This window comes from Typopeltis vanoorti, chromosome 9, assembly GCF_054136105.1.
Source record: "Typopeltis vanoorti isolate ZY-2024b chromosome 9, IOZ_Tvanoo_1.0, whole genome shotgun sequence".
Taxonomy (NCBI): Eukaryota; Metazoa; Arthropoda; class Arachnida; order Uropygi; family Thelyphonidae; genus Typopeltis; species Typopeltis vanoorti.
Genome location: NC_143557.1, coordinates 48,340,046 through 48,358,197, shown reverse-complemented (window position 1 = coordinate 48,358,197; position 18,152 = coordinate 48,340,046). Strand labels below are relative to the sequence as shown.

Here is an 18,152-nt window from a genome sequence, read left to right as displayed (position 1 = left end):
ATACTGTGGAATGAAAAACATGAAGCAGAAAACAGTGACAAAAACTTATGAAACTGAAGATATCAATATACAGGAAAGTACAGAAGAAATAGTAATGGAAGAATTAGAAAAAGAATTTAAAAAATCAAGAAATTGAAAAGCCCAGGCCTGGATGGAATATGTGTTGAGCTTTTTAAATATGCAGACAATAGCTTAAAAGAAAACCTACTTGAACTCTTCAATAATATCTGGAAATATCACAAGATCCCAAAGAATGGGAAATTGGAGTAGTAATAAATATTCACAAAAAAGGTCCCAAAGACAAATGTGGAAATTGCAGAGGCATTACTCTCTTAATAACAGCATCTAAATTATATGCAAATATCTTAAAGAACAGGCTAATTAAATATACAGAAAATTAGTTAGAAGAAGAACAGTGTGGTTTTAGAAGAGGGAGAGGATGCACAGATGCCTCTTTCACAATGCAACAGATCATAGAAAAAAAGAAAAGAATTTAACCTACCGTATATTTTCGCATATAATGCGATCCACATATAATGCAAACTAGAAATTTCATTTGAAAACTAGCTCTAAAATGCCATGTCCACGTATAATGCGATCTGTTAATATTGTTCCATAACATTATAAATAATACAATACGAATTAATGAAAGAAATATTTATTTTAAAACAAAATGTCAAAATTCAATAAGAATTAACGAGAGAAATATTTATTTTAAAATAAAATGTCAAAATCCTTTAAATACTTCTTCATCTTTTGAGTCATCAAACATTTCATTTATAAATTCATCTGTAGACATTGCGTCATCAGTGTAGCAGTTGTCATCATCGTCATCATGCTCTCCATTTTGTTGTGCGTCATCCTCACTTTCGTATATGACATCATCTTCGGATCCATCCATTGAATTACTTATTCCACATTTAAGAAATGAGCATTGAATCATTTCAGATGGTATCGAATCCCATGCTTCTTTAATCCAGCTAGTGACTAGGGTGATCTCAGACTTCTGAAAATTCCCACCCTTTGTCATCTTCACCAAACCAGATGACATCCATTCTCTCCATTTTTAACATAAGTGATCTTTAAACGGCTTATTCAAGCTGACATCAAGTGGCTGCAAAACAGAAGTTAGACCACCCGGTATGACTGCTAGGTCTGTACGTAGCTCATGTGCTTTCTCTTTGCTTGCCTCCATTAAATGCGCCCGGAACATATCCCAGACTAGCATGCTTTGTTGACGTGACAAGCTACCTGGACGTATGTTCCATACTTGATCCAGCCACAATTGTACACCTTCATCCATTTCAACCTTGCTGATTGGCGCAAACAATGACACCTGGTGGAAATTTCATATGCTTCAGAATTTTCTTTCTTTTAAATATCGCTGTCAGCTTTAATTTGGTTCTGTCTGCCATGCATGCTAGAACAAAGGTAAAATGCATTTTTTCATGTCCCGTTGTTTTTATGAGGACACCCGTTTCACCAACTGAGTTTACTGTTCAATTCCCAGGCATATCAAAGTACATAGGCATCTCATCCATATTGCCAATTTGGGAAAGTTCATATCCGTGACACTTCCGTAATTTTATGATAAATTTATGTAAGGGCTCCACTTTTTCTTTAAGCTGCTTTGGTAACTTCTGTGCAATTTTTGTTGGGTGTCGTAATGTTAATGCTTTGCGTTCCATAAATCTGTTGTACCACCCAGGCGAAGCAAGAAAAGATGAAATACCTGGTGTGTCCTTGAAGTTACCATTCTTGAGTTGTAGAGCTCGAAAATGAATTGCATTTCTTGTTACTATAATATAATGTCATCTTGTCGTTGCATCAAAATCCATTCATTTAGCTCTTCTTCGAGTTCTGGAAAGGATGCTACATCTCCACGACGGGCACGTTTTGTTTTGGGGATTTTTTCAAGACTGTCTTTTTGCTTACGCCAAAGTCTAATATTACTCTCTGCTACACCAAATTCTCTCATAGCAACACTGTTATTATGTTCTTCTACAAACTGCACGACACGCAATTTAAATCCTGCTTCAAAAGATGAACGTTTACGTTTCTGTTGGCTCATTTTTAGGCTAGGTTTGTTTAATGAATAATATTTAAAATGAACTGTGGTTAAACCGATATACACCTAACTGTGCTAATATCCCGCCAAGGGAGTGAAATATTAGTACTACTTACATTACTGGCTTTATGCACAGATATGATGTGTGCTCGGTCGCCGAATGCGAGTGGGTCAAGTAGATTTGGTTGTGTGTGCAAGTCTAATAAGATGTTATATTTTTTTAAGATCCGCATATAATGCGAACCCCTAACTTTAAGTAGTATTTTTTACCATAAATTTTTCGCATTATACGCGATAATATACGGTACTCACTTTCCTTCTATTTATTGACTACAAAAAAGCATATGGTAACTTGAACAGAAATGTACTCTGGAAAATATTACAAGACGATAAAATACCTCCTCAATTAATTAAAGCAATAAAAAATTATACAGAGAAACAAAAATTTGCAGATGGAACATTATCAGAACCAATAACCATAAATAAAGGAGTAAGACAAGGTTGTGGCTTATCCCCAATTCTATTCAAAATTTATATAAACAGAATCCCGAAAGAATGGAAAACAACTGTCAAAGATGGAATTAAACTAGCAAATAATATACAGCTAAATACAATACTTTATGCAGATAATCAAGTACTAATTTCAAATTCAGAAGATATTCAAAAAAATTTTAAATAAATCTCTGAAACAAAAACAAAAGCTATGCAATCTGTATGGAAACACCATTTAAAAAGTCAAAATTATGCTTAACAATAAAATAATAGAAAAAGTTACGGAATTCAATTACCTAGAAAATATAATCTCGCAATACAATACTGATTCATAATGGATGCAAGATGACAAATTTACAATAGAATGAATGGCATAATTAAAAGAAATTTTGGAAAACACATGACTAAAAAAAACTCGATTAAGATTATATGACCTCCCGAAAGGCTTTAACACAATTGATCATATTCATCCAGTAAAACCAATAATAGAAAAAGCAGAAGAAAACCAATTGCCTCTCTGTTTAGCCTTTATCGATTATGAAAAAGCATTTGATTCCATCAAAAATAATTCAAAGCACTCCAGAATCAGGGAGTTCCTGGAGAATATATGGACCTCCTCCAGGAAATATACCACATTGCAACAGCAACAATCCAACTTCACACAAGTAGCAATAAAATATCAATTGAAAAAGGTGTCCTACAAGGAGACTCTCTATCACCCAAAACCTTTACATCAGTCCTTCAAGAAATATTTAATAATACAAACTGGATAAACCTTGGTATAAAATTAATAACAGAAACTTAATACACATAAACTTAAACTTATTCATATACACATAAACATATAAACTTAATAAACTTAATACAAATCTGAAAACACACCCAACACATCTTCATCACCAGAGTTAAAGATCAGTACTATCAACATAAGAAGCCTGAATGGCAAAGATGTGGAGCTAGCAGAGGAATTAGATAAGTACCAGATCGACATAATAGGGGTGACTGAAACAAAAAAAAAAGGCAAAAACTGGCAAGATCTTTCTGAACAATAAATACAAAATGTTATATTCAGGCAATGACAATCAAGGAAAAGAAGGAGTAGCCATGGTATTCAACACAAAATATGAGGTTCATCTTCTTGAATGGCAGGCAGTGGCAAGTAGAGTGATTTGGGCAAATATCAGAATGGGGAACTGGACAATGAGACTTATTTGTGCCTATGGTCCCACTTCTACCTTAGCAGAAGGTTCTACTAAGGTAGAAGGGGAGGAATTTTTTGAGGCTCTAGAGAAAGCTACTGACACAATGAAAAGGAAAAAGTTGGTCCCTATTGGGAATCTAAATAGCAGAGTAGGAAGTGATTGTCAGACATACAAAAATGTTTTGGGAAAATTTGGAGAAAAGAGCAAAGCTAATAATAATGGCAAATATCTGTTGGATTTTTGCTCAGGACATGGACTGGTTATTACTAACACCGTGTTCCAATATAAAAATGTGCACAAATTCACATGGAGAGAAGAGGCAAGGAATAAGAAAAGCCTCATTGACTATGTTATTGTTGATAGTGATGTTTTCTCCCTGGTACAGGACACCAGAGTGTACAGAGGATTTGAAATTGGAAGTGATCACTATTTAGTCTTGAGCAGGATAAAATTGAGCAGCTCTCAGATGTGAACTGTAGACTAAAATTATTGAAGGAGTTTGAGATAAAAATGTAAGAGTTTGACAACAGGAACCAAACCTTGGAGATTCGGTGGTAAGCCTTGAAGAAAACTCTGATTGAAACAGCTAGAGAGGCATGTAATGAAGTTGTCTGCAAGGATAGAAAAATTAGAACTCCATGGTGGACACAGGAAGTTAAAGAGGCAGTGAAGGAAAAGAAGAAAGCATATCAAAAGATCCTGGCAAATAAGTCAGCTTGTGCTCTTAGAGAATACGGAGACAAATGTAAGAAAGCTAAACACTTCGTAAAACTAGCTAAAGAAAAGTCATGGGAGGACTTTGGCAAGAACATAGAAAATAAATATCAAGAAGGTGGCAAAATATTCTGGACATTGTTGAAGAAGCTTAGGAATGGAGGAAAACGTGCTGTAAAAGGAGTAAGAGATGATAAAGGTGACATGAAAATGGGAGAAAAAGATATCCTTGAAGTATGGAGTAATTACTTTGAAAATTTGCTCAATGAAACAAGCAGTGATGACAGCACAGTGATAAAAAAACACTGACCAGACATGCAGTCAGGAATACATATCTACACTTGAAGTAGAAAAAGCCATTAAAGGCCTGAAATGTGGAAAGGCAGCAGGAGTAGATGATATTCGGCCAGAAATGCTGGTAGAAAAGTCTTACAGTGGCTGCACTGCATAGTTCAGAAAGCCTGGACAGAGGGACGAATTCCAGGTTGGAGTAGAGCTCTCATAGTACCCATATATAAAAAGGGAATTAAAACTCAATGTGAGAATTACAGAGGCATTTCATTACTGAGTGTTCCTGGTAAGATATATGCAAGTATACTTGAGACACGGTTGAGAAGAATTGTGTAAGAAAAGCTTGGTGAAGAACAAGCTGGATTCAGGTCAAATAGAGGCTGTCAGATCTTCACTTTACGACAAATAGTGGAGAAATCATGGAAATATAACAAAGATCTGCATTTAAGTTTTGTCGATTTGGAAAAGGCATATGACAAGATGCTAAGAGAGAAGCTATTCAATATGCTACAGTTACATGGTGTCAATGGGGCATTATATCAAGCAATACTTAGTCTTTATTTGAGTTGTAAGTCAGCAGTTAGAATTGAAGGAAGTACAGGAAGATGGTTTAATGTTAAATCTAGTGCAAGACAAGGATGTACATTATCCCCTCTGTTATTCATTATCTATATGGATCACATTATGAAGGAAAGTGGTATTAAACATGATATCAAAACTGGAGATGTTAATGTCAGCTCTTTGCTTTATGCAGACGATGTTATACTTCTAAATAAATTTGCTACAAGTGTGCAAGATTCTCTGACTAAATTGAATAACTGTTGTAATAGATATGGTATGAAGGTCAGCAATAAAAAGACAAAGACAATGAAAATAAGCAAAATCATTGAAAATGTCAACTGTGTTGTGAATGGAGAACCTGTGGAACAAGTAAAATATTTCAGCTACTTAGGCATGATTTTTAGTGAAGATGGTAAATTAAATATTGAAATAGACAACAGAATCAACAAAGATGGTATGGTAGGAAGTCAATTGAATAAATTCATATGGAATAAGAGAGAAATTAGTCGGAACACTAAATTAGCTGTATATAAGACAGTGTTCAAACCAGTTTTAACTTATAGATCTGAGAGCTGGTCAGAAGTAAAACACTTGACCAAAGACTAGAGACCTCAGATATGAGAGTCCTGAGAAAGATTAGAGGTGTGAACAGATGGAATCAATGGCAATATCATATTAAAAATGAGAATATTAAGAAAGAACTTGACATTGTCGGCATCCAGGAATGCGTTAGCAGAGCTAATCTCAGGTGGTATGGTCACTTAAACAGAATGGGCGAGGAAAGATTAGCAAAACAAGTGTTCTCTGCCAGGTTGGCAGCAAAACGACCCAGAGTAAGACCAAGATATAGGTGGATTGATATAGTACAAAGTGCCTTAGATGATAGAAATATAAGATTTGGTAATGTTGAAGTCTTGACAAGTAACAGACTGATTTGGAGGAAAATTGTAGATAGAAGTTAGTAATGATGTAAATTTTTCATGTAGTATTATCATATCCTGTACACCCCTTCAGGGTACATCGCAGGAATTTGATGATGATGATGAACTTAATACACCTAAGATATGCAGATGATATCATAATTTTTGCAAACACTTCAGAAGACCTATATCATAAGTTGCCAACAGCAGGGCCCGCGAGCTGCATGTGGCCTATAACATGATTTTGTGCTGCCCACGGTAGGACAGAAACTAATTAAATTATATGTATTATCAATTTAGCTATTAGTTTCGACCACAGATTTTCTGATTGATATACTAATTATATTCATTATTTCTGATGACGTAAACAATTTATATTCTCAACACGGAATCAAAATTGTTTTAAAAAGATTACTCAAAATCTACTGCTTCTCTGTGGAAGTTGTAGTAGTGGGAGTGGTAGATTTCTATGTGCTCCAGAGTAATGCATCATTGAAAGTCACTTGCTCTGCTCTGATTACAGTGATCAGTTTCAGAGACTCAGTTTCAAGTATTTTATATTGTTCTCCCAGTAGTAGAATGATTTAACAAATATAGTAATTCAATACATATAACTATTGCCTTGAAAAAAAATGCACAGGTTATTTTTATTTAAGTTCTGTCTAAAAGTATGCACCCCGTGACGCTACCACTCATATAGAATGAAGTTGGCCATGTCTGACCTATATCATGAAAGCAGAAAAGTCAATCTAAAATAAACAGAGAAAAAACTAAAATCATGTTTAATCATTTTGTAACACCAAAAAACATAATAATAGAAAACAATTTCTTGGAAAGAGTCTCTTGATATGCATACTTAGGTCATCTCATTGATCTAAACCAGGGGTCAGCAGAGTGGTTGATATCAACCCCCTGGGGGTAGATAAATGTCTAGGGGTCAATAAATACCTAAAACGATTTTGAGTAACATCTAGTAAAAATGCAACAGCAACTGGAAGATCGGCTGAGCCAACGAAGGAGAAGTGCACGCCCTCCCCCCCTCCTCCCCGATGAAGACATCTCGAACAGAGACAATCAGGGCTAGTGCGTGTTTATTGCCCATAGCTATCAGAGTTGTTGTGGTCAGTGATCTGATAACTTTGAATTTACTATGTAATTTTTTTAAAGTTATAGTGCCAATAATGGTAGACCCTGATAGTAAGCAGAAGTGCCGACAGTATTCACAAGAGTATTTAAAATTTGGATTTATACCATCATTTACCAATGAAATAATGCCTATGTGCTTATTATGTGAAAAGACTCAGTAATGATGTCATGAAGCCTGCAAAGATGAAAGACCATCTCGAAAGGGTGCACTCTGATAAGAAAAACAAAGATCTTAATTTTCTTATGGCACTGAAAGAAAAGGTCATAAAACGACCAAATTTAAAGACATTTTTGAAGCACCTATGAGTGGAGATTATGAAGGAGGACTGAAGGCATCATACAGTATCTCTCTTAATATTACAAAGAAAAGAAAACCACATACCATTGGTGAGGAGATCATCATGCCAGCCATTAAAGATGTGATTAAAACTTTTTTTTTTTTATTATTGATAACATTTATTCATTTATTTAACATGATGGGGGTCGATGAGGGATCAAGGATTCCATGAAAGGGTCGATGGTCTAAAATGTTTGCCGACCCCTGATCTAAACTGTGGACTCCAAAAGAAAATAAATAGGAGAGTTCAACTTGCCTGGAGTGCATTCAGAAAATTGAAAAGCATTTTTCAAAACAATGATGTCCCACTCTGTTTAAAAAAGGAAGACATTAACCAGTATACTTCTAGTCATCACATACATATGGTTGTGAAACTTGGTCTCTAACAAAATCACTGGCAAATAAACTAACAACGACTCAAAGAAAAATGGAGAGGTTGATACTAGGCATCACATTAAAAGATAAGCAAAACATAGTGATATGAGTCTGGATAAGAAGCCAGACTCATATCACTGACATCATTCTTCACCATAAACGACTAAACAGGAAATGGACTGGACATCTATCCAGAAGAGAAGATGAGCGATGGGCTACCATACTAACGAACTGGATTCCAAAGAAGGGAAACGAGGTGGAGAAAGTCTAAAAGAAGGTGGAGTGATGAATTGTCAAATTTTGTTAGGAAAATTGGTCAACGTTTGCCAAGAACAGAGAAAGTTGGAAAGAACTGGAGGAGGAGGCCTTTATCTAGCAGCAAACAGAAAATGTCTGAAAAGAAGAAGAATATGACCTCTAAAACATCTCTCAAATTTGGAAGTGAAACTTGGATTCTAAAACAAAGAAACAGACAAAGATTGGAAGCAGCACATATTAAGTTTCTAAGACTTCTCTTGGGACTCACCAGATTAGATAAAAAGAGAAACACAGAAATAAGAGAACGATTAGATACAAAAAACATCATACGAGAAATAGAAGAATACCAACAAAATTGGCTACACCCATAGAAAGAATGAATAACAATAGGATTCCCACAGGAATCCTATTGTTATTCATTCTTGGTCTCTCTTCTTCCCACAGGAAGAAAAGAGACCATGGTCATCTAAGATTAAGATGGAAATATCAACCTCATCTGTAGAACAGAAACAGGACATAAAAAGCCTATACCTAAATTTGTTCGGATGACGATGACAATGTGTAAGTTATTGTTTGATTTAAAGTTTGTAGAAAATCTTAAATTAAACAATAACTTACATATACAAAAATCGGAAGGGGGACCCATTACAACCCATTAATCTGTTTGTAGATTTTTATTTTACTTGTCAAGGAAAAATCTACAAACAGATTGATAGTGCTGCAATGGGTCATCTCCCCCATCCCCTTTTCTTCTATTGTATACACTGTGAAAGTAAACAAGATTACATTAAGCTTACACATGGAACACTCACTTTGTATTTACCTTGGCTACTTTCCAACTCTCAGGGTGGTTATGCTTTGTTGATAATGTGTTTGCCATTTGGTCCCATAGACAAGACACTTTTCAATTCTTTTGTAACTTACCCTAACAGCCAACACCCTAAAATTCACTTCACATTAGAAAAAAATCAAGTTTGCCTTTACTTGAGACATTAGTTACTCTCATTCCAGATGGTTCACTATCTTTTTCCATTTATAGAAAGCCAGCACGCAATCGCGCGCGCGCGCGCGCACACACACACACACACACACAGGAAGATAACTACATAAAGAATCACATCATCATCCAGCATCCATCCATCAACAGTATGGAATTCTATAAACACTTACACACAGAGCCGGGGCTATTTATTCTAATGATTCAGCCCTTTCCATAAAACTGAACTGTCCTTGCCACACTTCCTTTGCAAATGGCTACAGTGCCTACAAAATAAATAAAATACTACATGCCCCCCCCCCCCCCCACACACACTTTCTCCTCACCAAACACCACTATTCCTTCCATATATATATATATCCAAGGTACATCTGAAAAGATAGCCAAAGTACCAATAAAATATAACCTTCACACCACCTTCAAATTAGCAACTTTGATCCACTCTCCTAAGAACCAACTCCATCCTCTAGCATATCATAGAGTGTACAAAGTTTCCTGTGATTTGTCCTACTATGGACGAACAGGAAGATCTGATAACATCCACATTGTAGAATAAATAGATTTGCTACCATTATTATGGCAGACCATGCTTTGGACACCGATTCATACACATTTAAATGGAGGAAAACCACTGTGCTGTGTAGAAGTTGTTGCAGGTCAGAAAGTCTGTTTTTAGAATCAGCAATGGCTGTGAAGCATTCTCTAACCTTATGGCTGCATTAATCTGCCAGAAATTTGGGAGACTTTCGTTTTAAGATCAACTCCTACTCAATTGTAATACTTCTTTTAATCAACGTTAGATGGTGATTAGGACTCTTGATCTTTTGGCCATTATGATTTGAGTTGCTTCATTTACTCATTGTCACTAGCAAAATATCATCTTGTTTTGCTCTGAAGATGCTGGTTTGAAATCCAGCAAAATATAAGCCAGTTAGTAAAGATCCTTTTATAATTTAGTCTTGTATGGTGTTGTTGTACCATTAAAAAATAAGTTATCAATTTTTCAGATCAATCTACAAAACTTAAATACAGATCCTTGCTATATTTCCATGATTTTTGGTTGACAGGATCAGATTTTCACTTTAAATTTCCCTATAAATCTTACTTGGAACATTCAGAGAAATTCCTGTGTAATTTTCATTTTCACTTTTATTCCAGTTTTTTATAGATGGTTACTGGTAGAGTTCTCACAGTTCCCATGTATAAAAAAGAGAAATAAAACTGAATGTGAGAATTACAGAGGAGGTATGGTCACTTAAACAGAATGCAAGAATTTAGATTAGCAAAACAAGTGTTCTTTGCCAGGTTGGCAGGGAAAAGTTCCAGAGGAAGACCAAGAAGATGTAGGTGGATTGATACAGTAAAAAGTGCCTTAGACAACAGAAGTATAGATCTGATAATGTCAGGGTCATATAGAAGTATAGATAACAGATTACTCCTGCATAGGTTTCTGTGTATTAAGAAGTTCAATAGAAATATTCTGGTTTTGTGACCACATGTTTATTAGAGAACTGTTTTTAAAATACTAAACAAGTACTAAAACTAACCCAACAAGTTTCGTTAGTCATAAGACTAACATCTTCAGGAGTAAAGATAACTAACAGTTTAAAGTACAAACTATAAGAAATTACGAAAAAAAACAAGTTCATTTGTTGGTATTATAAATATCAAAAAAGTTTGTTAAAAAATCGAATAAGAAATCTATACAACCGTTAATGTGTGTTAGTTGGAGACAATGCTATTTGTTGTCGCGTTCTGTGGTTCATGCTCACTCTGTCTGAGGTCTGAAGTGGGTAAATTTTTAATAAATGATGACCAAACTTGATTTAATCATATTTTAATCAAATATGATTAAAATTCCTACTCAATGCAACAAAAACCAAGGTTTGATTTTAAATCAAGTTTGGTCATCAGAAACAATACTAATTTTTAATACTGTTTAATAGCATATATGCTGGATCTGTCATTTCTGTAGTTTTTTTCATTTAAATCCTAATGAAATCTTACTGGTATGACAATCATGTAAATTAAAATATACAAAACCAAAGGCTAGTACAAACGTAATAAACAATTTTATTGAACATCATCTCGTGCTGGAAGACATCACCTCATAAATTTCAGTAAAGAAAATATCTGTTGTAATTTCTATGCTTACATCATATTAAAGTAAAAGTAATGTGTAAGAGGCTGTCAGCAGTGAGTGTAAAATTTGTGTCATCTTATATATAGCAGCATATATGGTATATTTCCTAATCTTAAATTAGGGATCTGCCAGAATGATCCCAATTTAACCCCACATACATCTGAAGTGATCTTAGCTGCTTTTCCACATTTCAGATGTCTGCTGCCTTTTCCCCCTTCAAGTAGTGATATATATATATATATATTCCAGATTGCATTCTGCTTGAATAATTACAACCACTGTTCTGTTACTGCTTGTTTCATTTAACAATCTTTCAAAGTAATTAAAAAAAAAAAGAAAAGAAAAAAAGCCTTATAAACTCAGAGAACTATATATTGTCTGGAGTAGGCTTTTATAAACACTCAAACTCAAGGCGGGATTCAAACCCAAAACCTGTTGGTTGGAGAGCAGTTATGTTATCCACTCAGCTAACCAGGCTGGCAATTAGTCCAGACATCCAGAATATTTTAAGTTTTTATATCACCTTTATCATCTCTGATCCTTTTACAGTACTTTCCTCCATTTCAAAATTTTTTTCACTGCCCTCCAAAACTTGTTGCAACCTTCATTATATATATCTTTTTTATTTTAGCAGATTTCTTCCTATGGCCTTTGTTTAGCTGCTTTTACACAACTTAATGTTTTGTTTTTCTGTATTTTCTCAAAGCATCTGCTGACATATCTGATAGGAAGTTTCAGTATGCTTTCTTCTTTTCCAGGAATACCTCTAACTTCTTTAATCCAACATGAATTTCAGATTTCTTTTGTCCTTATTATCAACCTCGCCACATGCCTCCCTGCCTGAATTAAACAATGTTTTCTTCAGAGTTTGCCACTAAGACTTCAAGGTCTAGTTCATATTTTCAAATTCTTCCATTTTTACTCCAATAATATTTGTATATTTGAGTCTATAATTCACCTCTGAAAGTTGCTTGACTTCGATTCTTTTTCAAATTTTCTTACATGGTTTGCTTTTTCAGTGTGATATTCATTTTTATCCTGCTCAGAACTAAATTATCACATCCCGTTTCAAATCTCTCATATACTCTTACCTAAATAAATGTGAAGACATCACTAAAATAACAGTAAAAACCTTTCTTATTTCTTGTGTCTTCTTGTGAATTTGTGCAGATCTTTATGTTAGAACATGGTGTTAGTGATGACTAGCCTGCATCCTGAACAGAAATACAGCAAATGCTTATGCTTACTATTATTGTTAGTTTTGCATTCTTTTTCCCAAAACATTTCTTTGTCTGTGATTCATTCTTACTCTGCTGTTTAATCTCTCAGAAGGACCAGCTTTTCCATTTTCTTTATGTCAGCTGCCTTCTCTTACTCAAAAAAAAAAATCCTCCATGTCTTCCTTAGGGGAACCTTCCATAGAACACTAGATTCAAATAAGTTTTGTTGTCTAATTTCTTTCTTTGAAATAGACGTGCATCGCTCTGCTTGAAATTGCCTGCCAATCAAGAAGTTTATTTTTGTGCATACTATTGAATGCTATTCATTTTCTTTTCTTGATCACTGTTGCTCAAATACGGAACAATACAGGGGATAAAAAATGATTATCCACTGTATATGGGGTATATTATGTAAATTTGTGGCATTTATGTTAAAAAAAATTAAAAACATGCTAAAAAGTTTTTCTACTGCAGATGCCCACATTCCTCTTCTCCGAGATATGCATTTCCAAGTGTGTAAACACTCGAAAATGCTTACACCTTCGTACAGGTCTGTAAAGTTAATCACAGTTGAGTTTTATCCAAGGTTATATTTTCTTACTTTCATTATGCCTTACTGTTAAGCAATTCTGTAAGATGTAACGAAAGTATATCTTATATACTTTCTAATAATAATGAAATAATAATAATTAAACAAGAAAAGGTCACTGCCAAAAATGGATACATGTGGAAGTATAAAGCAGGCAATTATAGGAAGCTCTGTAGCATTGGTACGTTGGGTAGATGAGCTGAGCGAAAAAGATGTTGACAGTGCATGGAAACTCATAAGACCGTATCTGACAAAAGCAATGTATGACTGCATACCAAATATTAAGCAAGTAAATAGAGTAGGAGTGAAATGGATGAACAGTGAAATTAAGCAAGCTGTGCTGGAAAAGAAAATGTTATGGAAGAGGTACAAGGCAGTTGGTGATAATCAGACCCATGAAGAGTATAAAGTATAAAATGCAGGCTAGAAAGGTGACAAGCATGGTAAAGAAAGAAAAGGTGCAGTATGAGAGGAGATTGCTGGTCAGGCCAAAGTTAACTCAAGGGAATTTTTCCGCTACACGGCAAGCAAGAGGAAGAATAATTATAGCAGATTACCATTGGTCATGGTAGCAGACTAACAGCAGCAAAGGATATAGTGAAATTATTGAATGAGCACTTTATCGGCATATATGATACTGATGTAAATGATGCAGTGGAATGTATAGAATAGAGGCAAGTATTAGGAGAACTAGAAGTGAAAGAAACAGATGTGTATCAGATGTTGGTTGGGTTAGATGTGAATAAGGCTGTGGGAATAGATGACATATCATCACGTATTCTTAAGGAATGTGCACCACAGTTGACTATACCCTTGACCTGGTTGTTTAATGAAAGTCTTGCAGTGGGTAGGGTCCCTAAGGAGTGGAAAGAAGGCAGAATAGTACCACTCCACAAGCATGGTTCTAAGACAGAAGTCTCCAACTATAGGCCAGTCTGTATAACTGCAGTTGTGGTCAAGGTGTTGGAGAGATTGGTAAGGACAGTATTAGGTTGATGGACATAGCATTCTTTATGATGGTCAGCATGGATTTGTAAAGGTAGGTCCTGTTATAGTAATTTACTTATAATAAATATGTTGTCATTTGAATGAACCTCCTATGATGAGTCTGTTGACTCCATGGAGGATGTAATAATAATAATAATAATGATTTCATACCAATATCAAATTATTATTTTCTTAGAACATGCTGATTTATTTCTAAACTTATTAATTCAGTTTTATTCTTATTGTTATTTATAGGGTGCTGTACTACAGTCTCCTCATTTTGGAGAGCATGAAATCCAGACCATTTACAGAAAATGTGAAGTACTTTCATGGGAGAATTATCAAAGGAGAATGGAACAAAATTCATCAGTGACCTCATGTGATAGCAGTGTTTACTACATTACTGGAACTTGTAATCCAACAACTGGCAGTATTAAGTTAGATGTTGATGCATCTTAATTGCATGTGAAACATCACCAAAAAAAAAGTGATGGTAACTCTGAAAAAAACAAACAAACTAAAAAAAAAAACATACTGATCTTACAAAAATGAGTTTCACACATCATTATCATACCGCTTATTATTTATTTGCATGTAATTTCCACACCAATTTATTAATAACAAATGTTTAGTTGAATATGTTTTATTAAATATTAGTTGTAGTTACACTCTGCTTATTGTAATATCTGTTAAATTACAAATGAATAGGTTTGAATAATATACAGGTAGTCCTTGATTATGTCAGATAATGAATCCCATTTTTTTATGGCAGTAATAGTATCTTGATCAGGGCACCAAATACTTACTTCAGTATACTAACCCTTTACTGTTTAATTTATGTATCTCTTTATATCGATAAACTGCAAATCACGTCAAACATTAAAAAATAAAAATAAAAAACAAACAAGTATGTGTTTTGCTAGTCATAGCAGACATGAATGAAACCTGGACAGTATGCTGCCATGGATGATATATTTAGATAAACTAGCTCAATTCTCCCCCCCCCCTCCAATTGTGTAATTAGATCCATTATTTCATAAATTGAATAATGATGTTAGTTATAGACTATCAGATAATGAGGACTCTCTATATTCTTATTTCATAAGAATTTATTTAAGCAATCATATATTTACTGAAGAAACAGCAACTGGAGTTTTTAATGATATACTATGCATATAAATTAATTGTTTACTCAGTGATACAGGGGAAAATGTACAATTTTATTTAAGTAATCTATACCAAATAGCATTAATGTTATCTGAGTAGTTTCCAGATTAATAAAAATGCAAAGTTTAAGGAATAATTCTATCTCTTCATGGAATTCATCTGTTTTAGTAATACAGTAGATCTAATCAATGTTATACAATGTTTCTTGGGATCTGAGATTTAATAAATTACTTATTCTTTGCTAATTGTTTGACATTTGAATTGAGGATTAGCTATTTGGAATATATCTACCAGAAGAGTCTATCAAGAAACTATATTTTATGAACATTGTATAGTATAGTTTATTATAGACAGAATGTGAATAATACCATCTTCCCTATTATGCACCTTATCATTCAAGAAAATAGTTCACATTTTTTATCAGTTATGGCTTATGCCATAAATAACAACATATAGTCTCCTTGATACTTTGGATTAAGGACTATTTTGCAAAAATATCATGCAAATTAATAAGAAAATACCTCATTAGAACAGGTTGTGCCAGCTAAGAAATGGCACTGGATAAGTATGGCATATTTACTCTTGACTATCATTTAATTTTCAATCTGTGAAGTTAGCACATTTGAGAGTACTAGAATCTGGATTGCAAGCATATCTTCATTGTATAAGTTAACAGGCTAGGAATGTAAATTTTTTTTTATATGGTATCAAACTTCTTTCTTCTGAAATTTTCATACTGCTATTTTATATATGTTATATTGGATACCATCGACATTTGAAGTATTGAATTTTGATCCTGCCTTTGCTTTTTTTGGGACTTTTAATTATGTCCTAATAATGTCCACCACATTAAGTCTATAAACATAAAGACAAATACTAGCACAGCTACAAATAGAAATATGATCCAAATAACTTGCCAATATTGTATGTATAGTTATTTTAACATTGCTACTTATGACCACATTGGTCATGTGCGACCACTTTTATGCTAAAGTGATTTGATTTGCAATCTTTGTATAAATAGTGTATATTGAAGCTATCATATTTTTTTTTAATCTAAAAGAGAAAGATATATATATATATACACATACATACAGATTTTAATATTCTCATTATTATTGCTAAAGAGTATAACATATTCCCATCCTTAATGTTATACAGTGTTAAATTAGTGAATTGTACATCTTTCATTACCTTAGATTCTATATATATATATATATATATATATATATATATACCTTTTTTTCGGTATGCTTAATAAACACTGCCAGCATATTGAAATATTGTGCAAATATGGTTATGAAAGTTTGAAATGTCACACTGTACATTATTTTATTATAATTCATTATCACTCAAGGCATGTTAATACATTTTCATACATGATAATAGCAGTTTTGCAGTTTAATATATTATGGATCTGATTGTGTAATTTTGTGCTCTCTCTCTCTCTTTCTCTCTCCCCCCCCCCTCTCTCTCTCTCTCTCTCTCGTGTGGTCTTTGTTGTGCATTTGGCCATGGCTGTTATGTGTACAAAAAAAAAAAAAAATATATATATATATATATATATATATATATATATATATAAGTGTACAGGTAGGATAATTTAAAATAATTTAGTTTTTATGCACAGTTTGAGCCTGAAAAGTGCATTAAAAATAGGAAAAATTTTCAGGTATTTCTGTGCAAAGATATGAACTTATTTCTTTAAGGAACCAGTAAGAGGAAAATTCATTTAATATTTTCCTGTTATAAATAAAATATATGCTATAGAAATATGTTCTGTACAGTATGTAAAGTTTTCAGTGTGATTAAAACTGCTTCAAGAGTCCATATTTTTATAGACAGATCATTCTTAGATCATCACAGAACGAAGTTGTATTCTATTGTAAATAAATGATGTGGATAGGAAACGTGAATTGATTTTGTAGAAATATGTAATATGGTAATGAAAGCTGGTAAGAGTTTTAATATGTACAGACTTTGTTAATTGTAGATTTTTTTTTTTAAATGTGCAGGCACATATTTTATGAAATGCCATGTAATATTTTGCCAAAGGTTTGTGTTAAAGTATATAATGTCACAAAGAGCAATGTCGCAGTTATACTGAATATGTTAATTTATTACAAAACCTTTTAACAGATTTCTATTGCTAAAAGATTTTTTTTTATTTCCAGGCAACTTTTTCCCTTAAAGGGTTTTTATTTTTTTTTATTTTTATTTCACGACTATGAATTGCATGAAATAGAGGCCTATTATGTAAAAAGAAAAGTGAAATATTGTCATGCATGACATAAAATATGCTTCATCTTGTAAAAATTGTAATAACTAATGGTTTACTGTGTTGAGAAGAAGAAAAAAAAATGCAGTTACTGGCTGCAAAGTCAAAATATTAAAAATTTTTTCTAAAAAAGCCTTGTAATGTCTTTTTATAATTTATAGTAAGTTACAAAACCTCCAGCATTAATTTTTATACAGAATAGCAATCTCATTGTTAAGGTTACAACTTGTCATCAGAAGTGCCACAATCACAGTTGCATATATATATATTTTTGTTGTAAAGATAAAAAATATTGTGAAATATTTGCACTAACTTCATTCAAGCATTTTCATGTATAATTTTTTATTCGTTTTAGTTGGAAAAAATTGCTACATTTGGAATTTAAAAGAATAATTAAATAAAAAAGG

General features: G+C 33.4%; 1 protein-coding gene across 1 annotated transcript in view; it reads left to right on the top strand.

Moving 5' to 3' along the window:
* The window catches only part of LOC150103022 (uncharacterized), a 435,119-nt gene extending 418,106 nt beyond the window's left edge, over positions 1–17,013 (top strand). Inside the window, exon 32 of the mRNA XM_090398054.1 lies at positions 14,556–17,013. Coding sequence (XP_090254180.1) covers positions 14,556–14,759 — 204 coding nt within the window. The 3' untranslated portion in view covers positions 14,760–17,013. The remainder of the gene's footprint in view (positions 1–14,555) is intronic.
* The last annotated feature ends 1,139 nt before the right edge of the window (positions 17,014–18,152 follow it).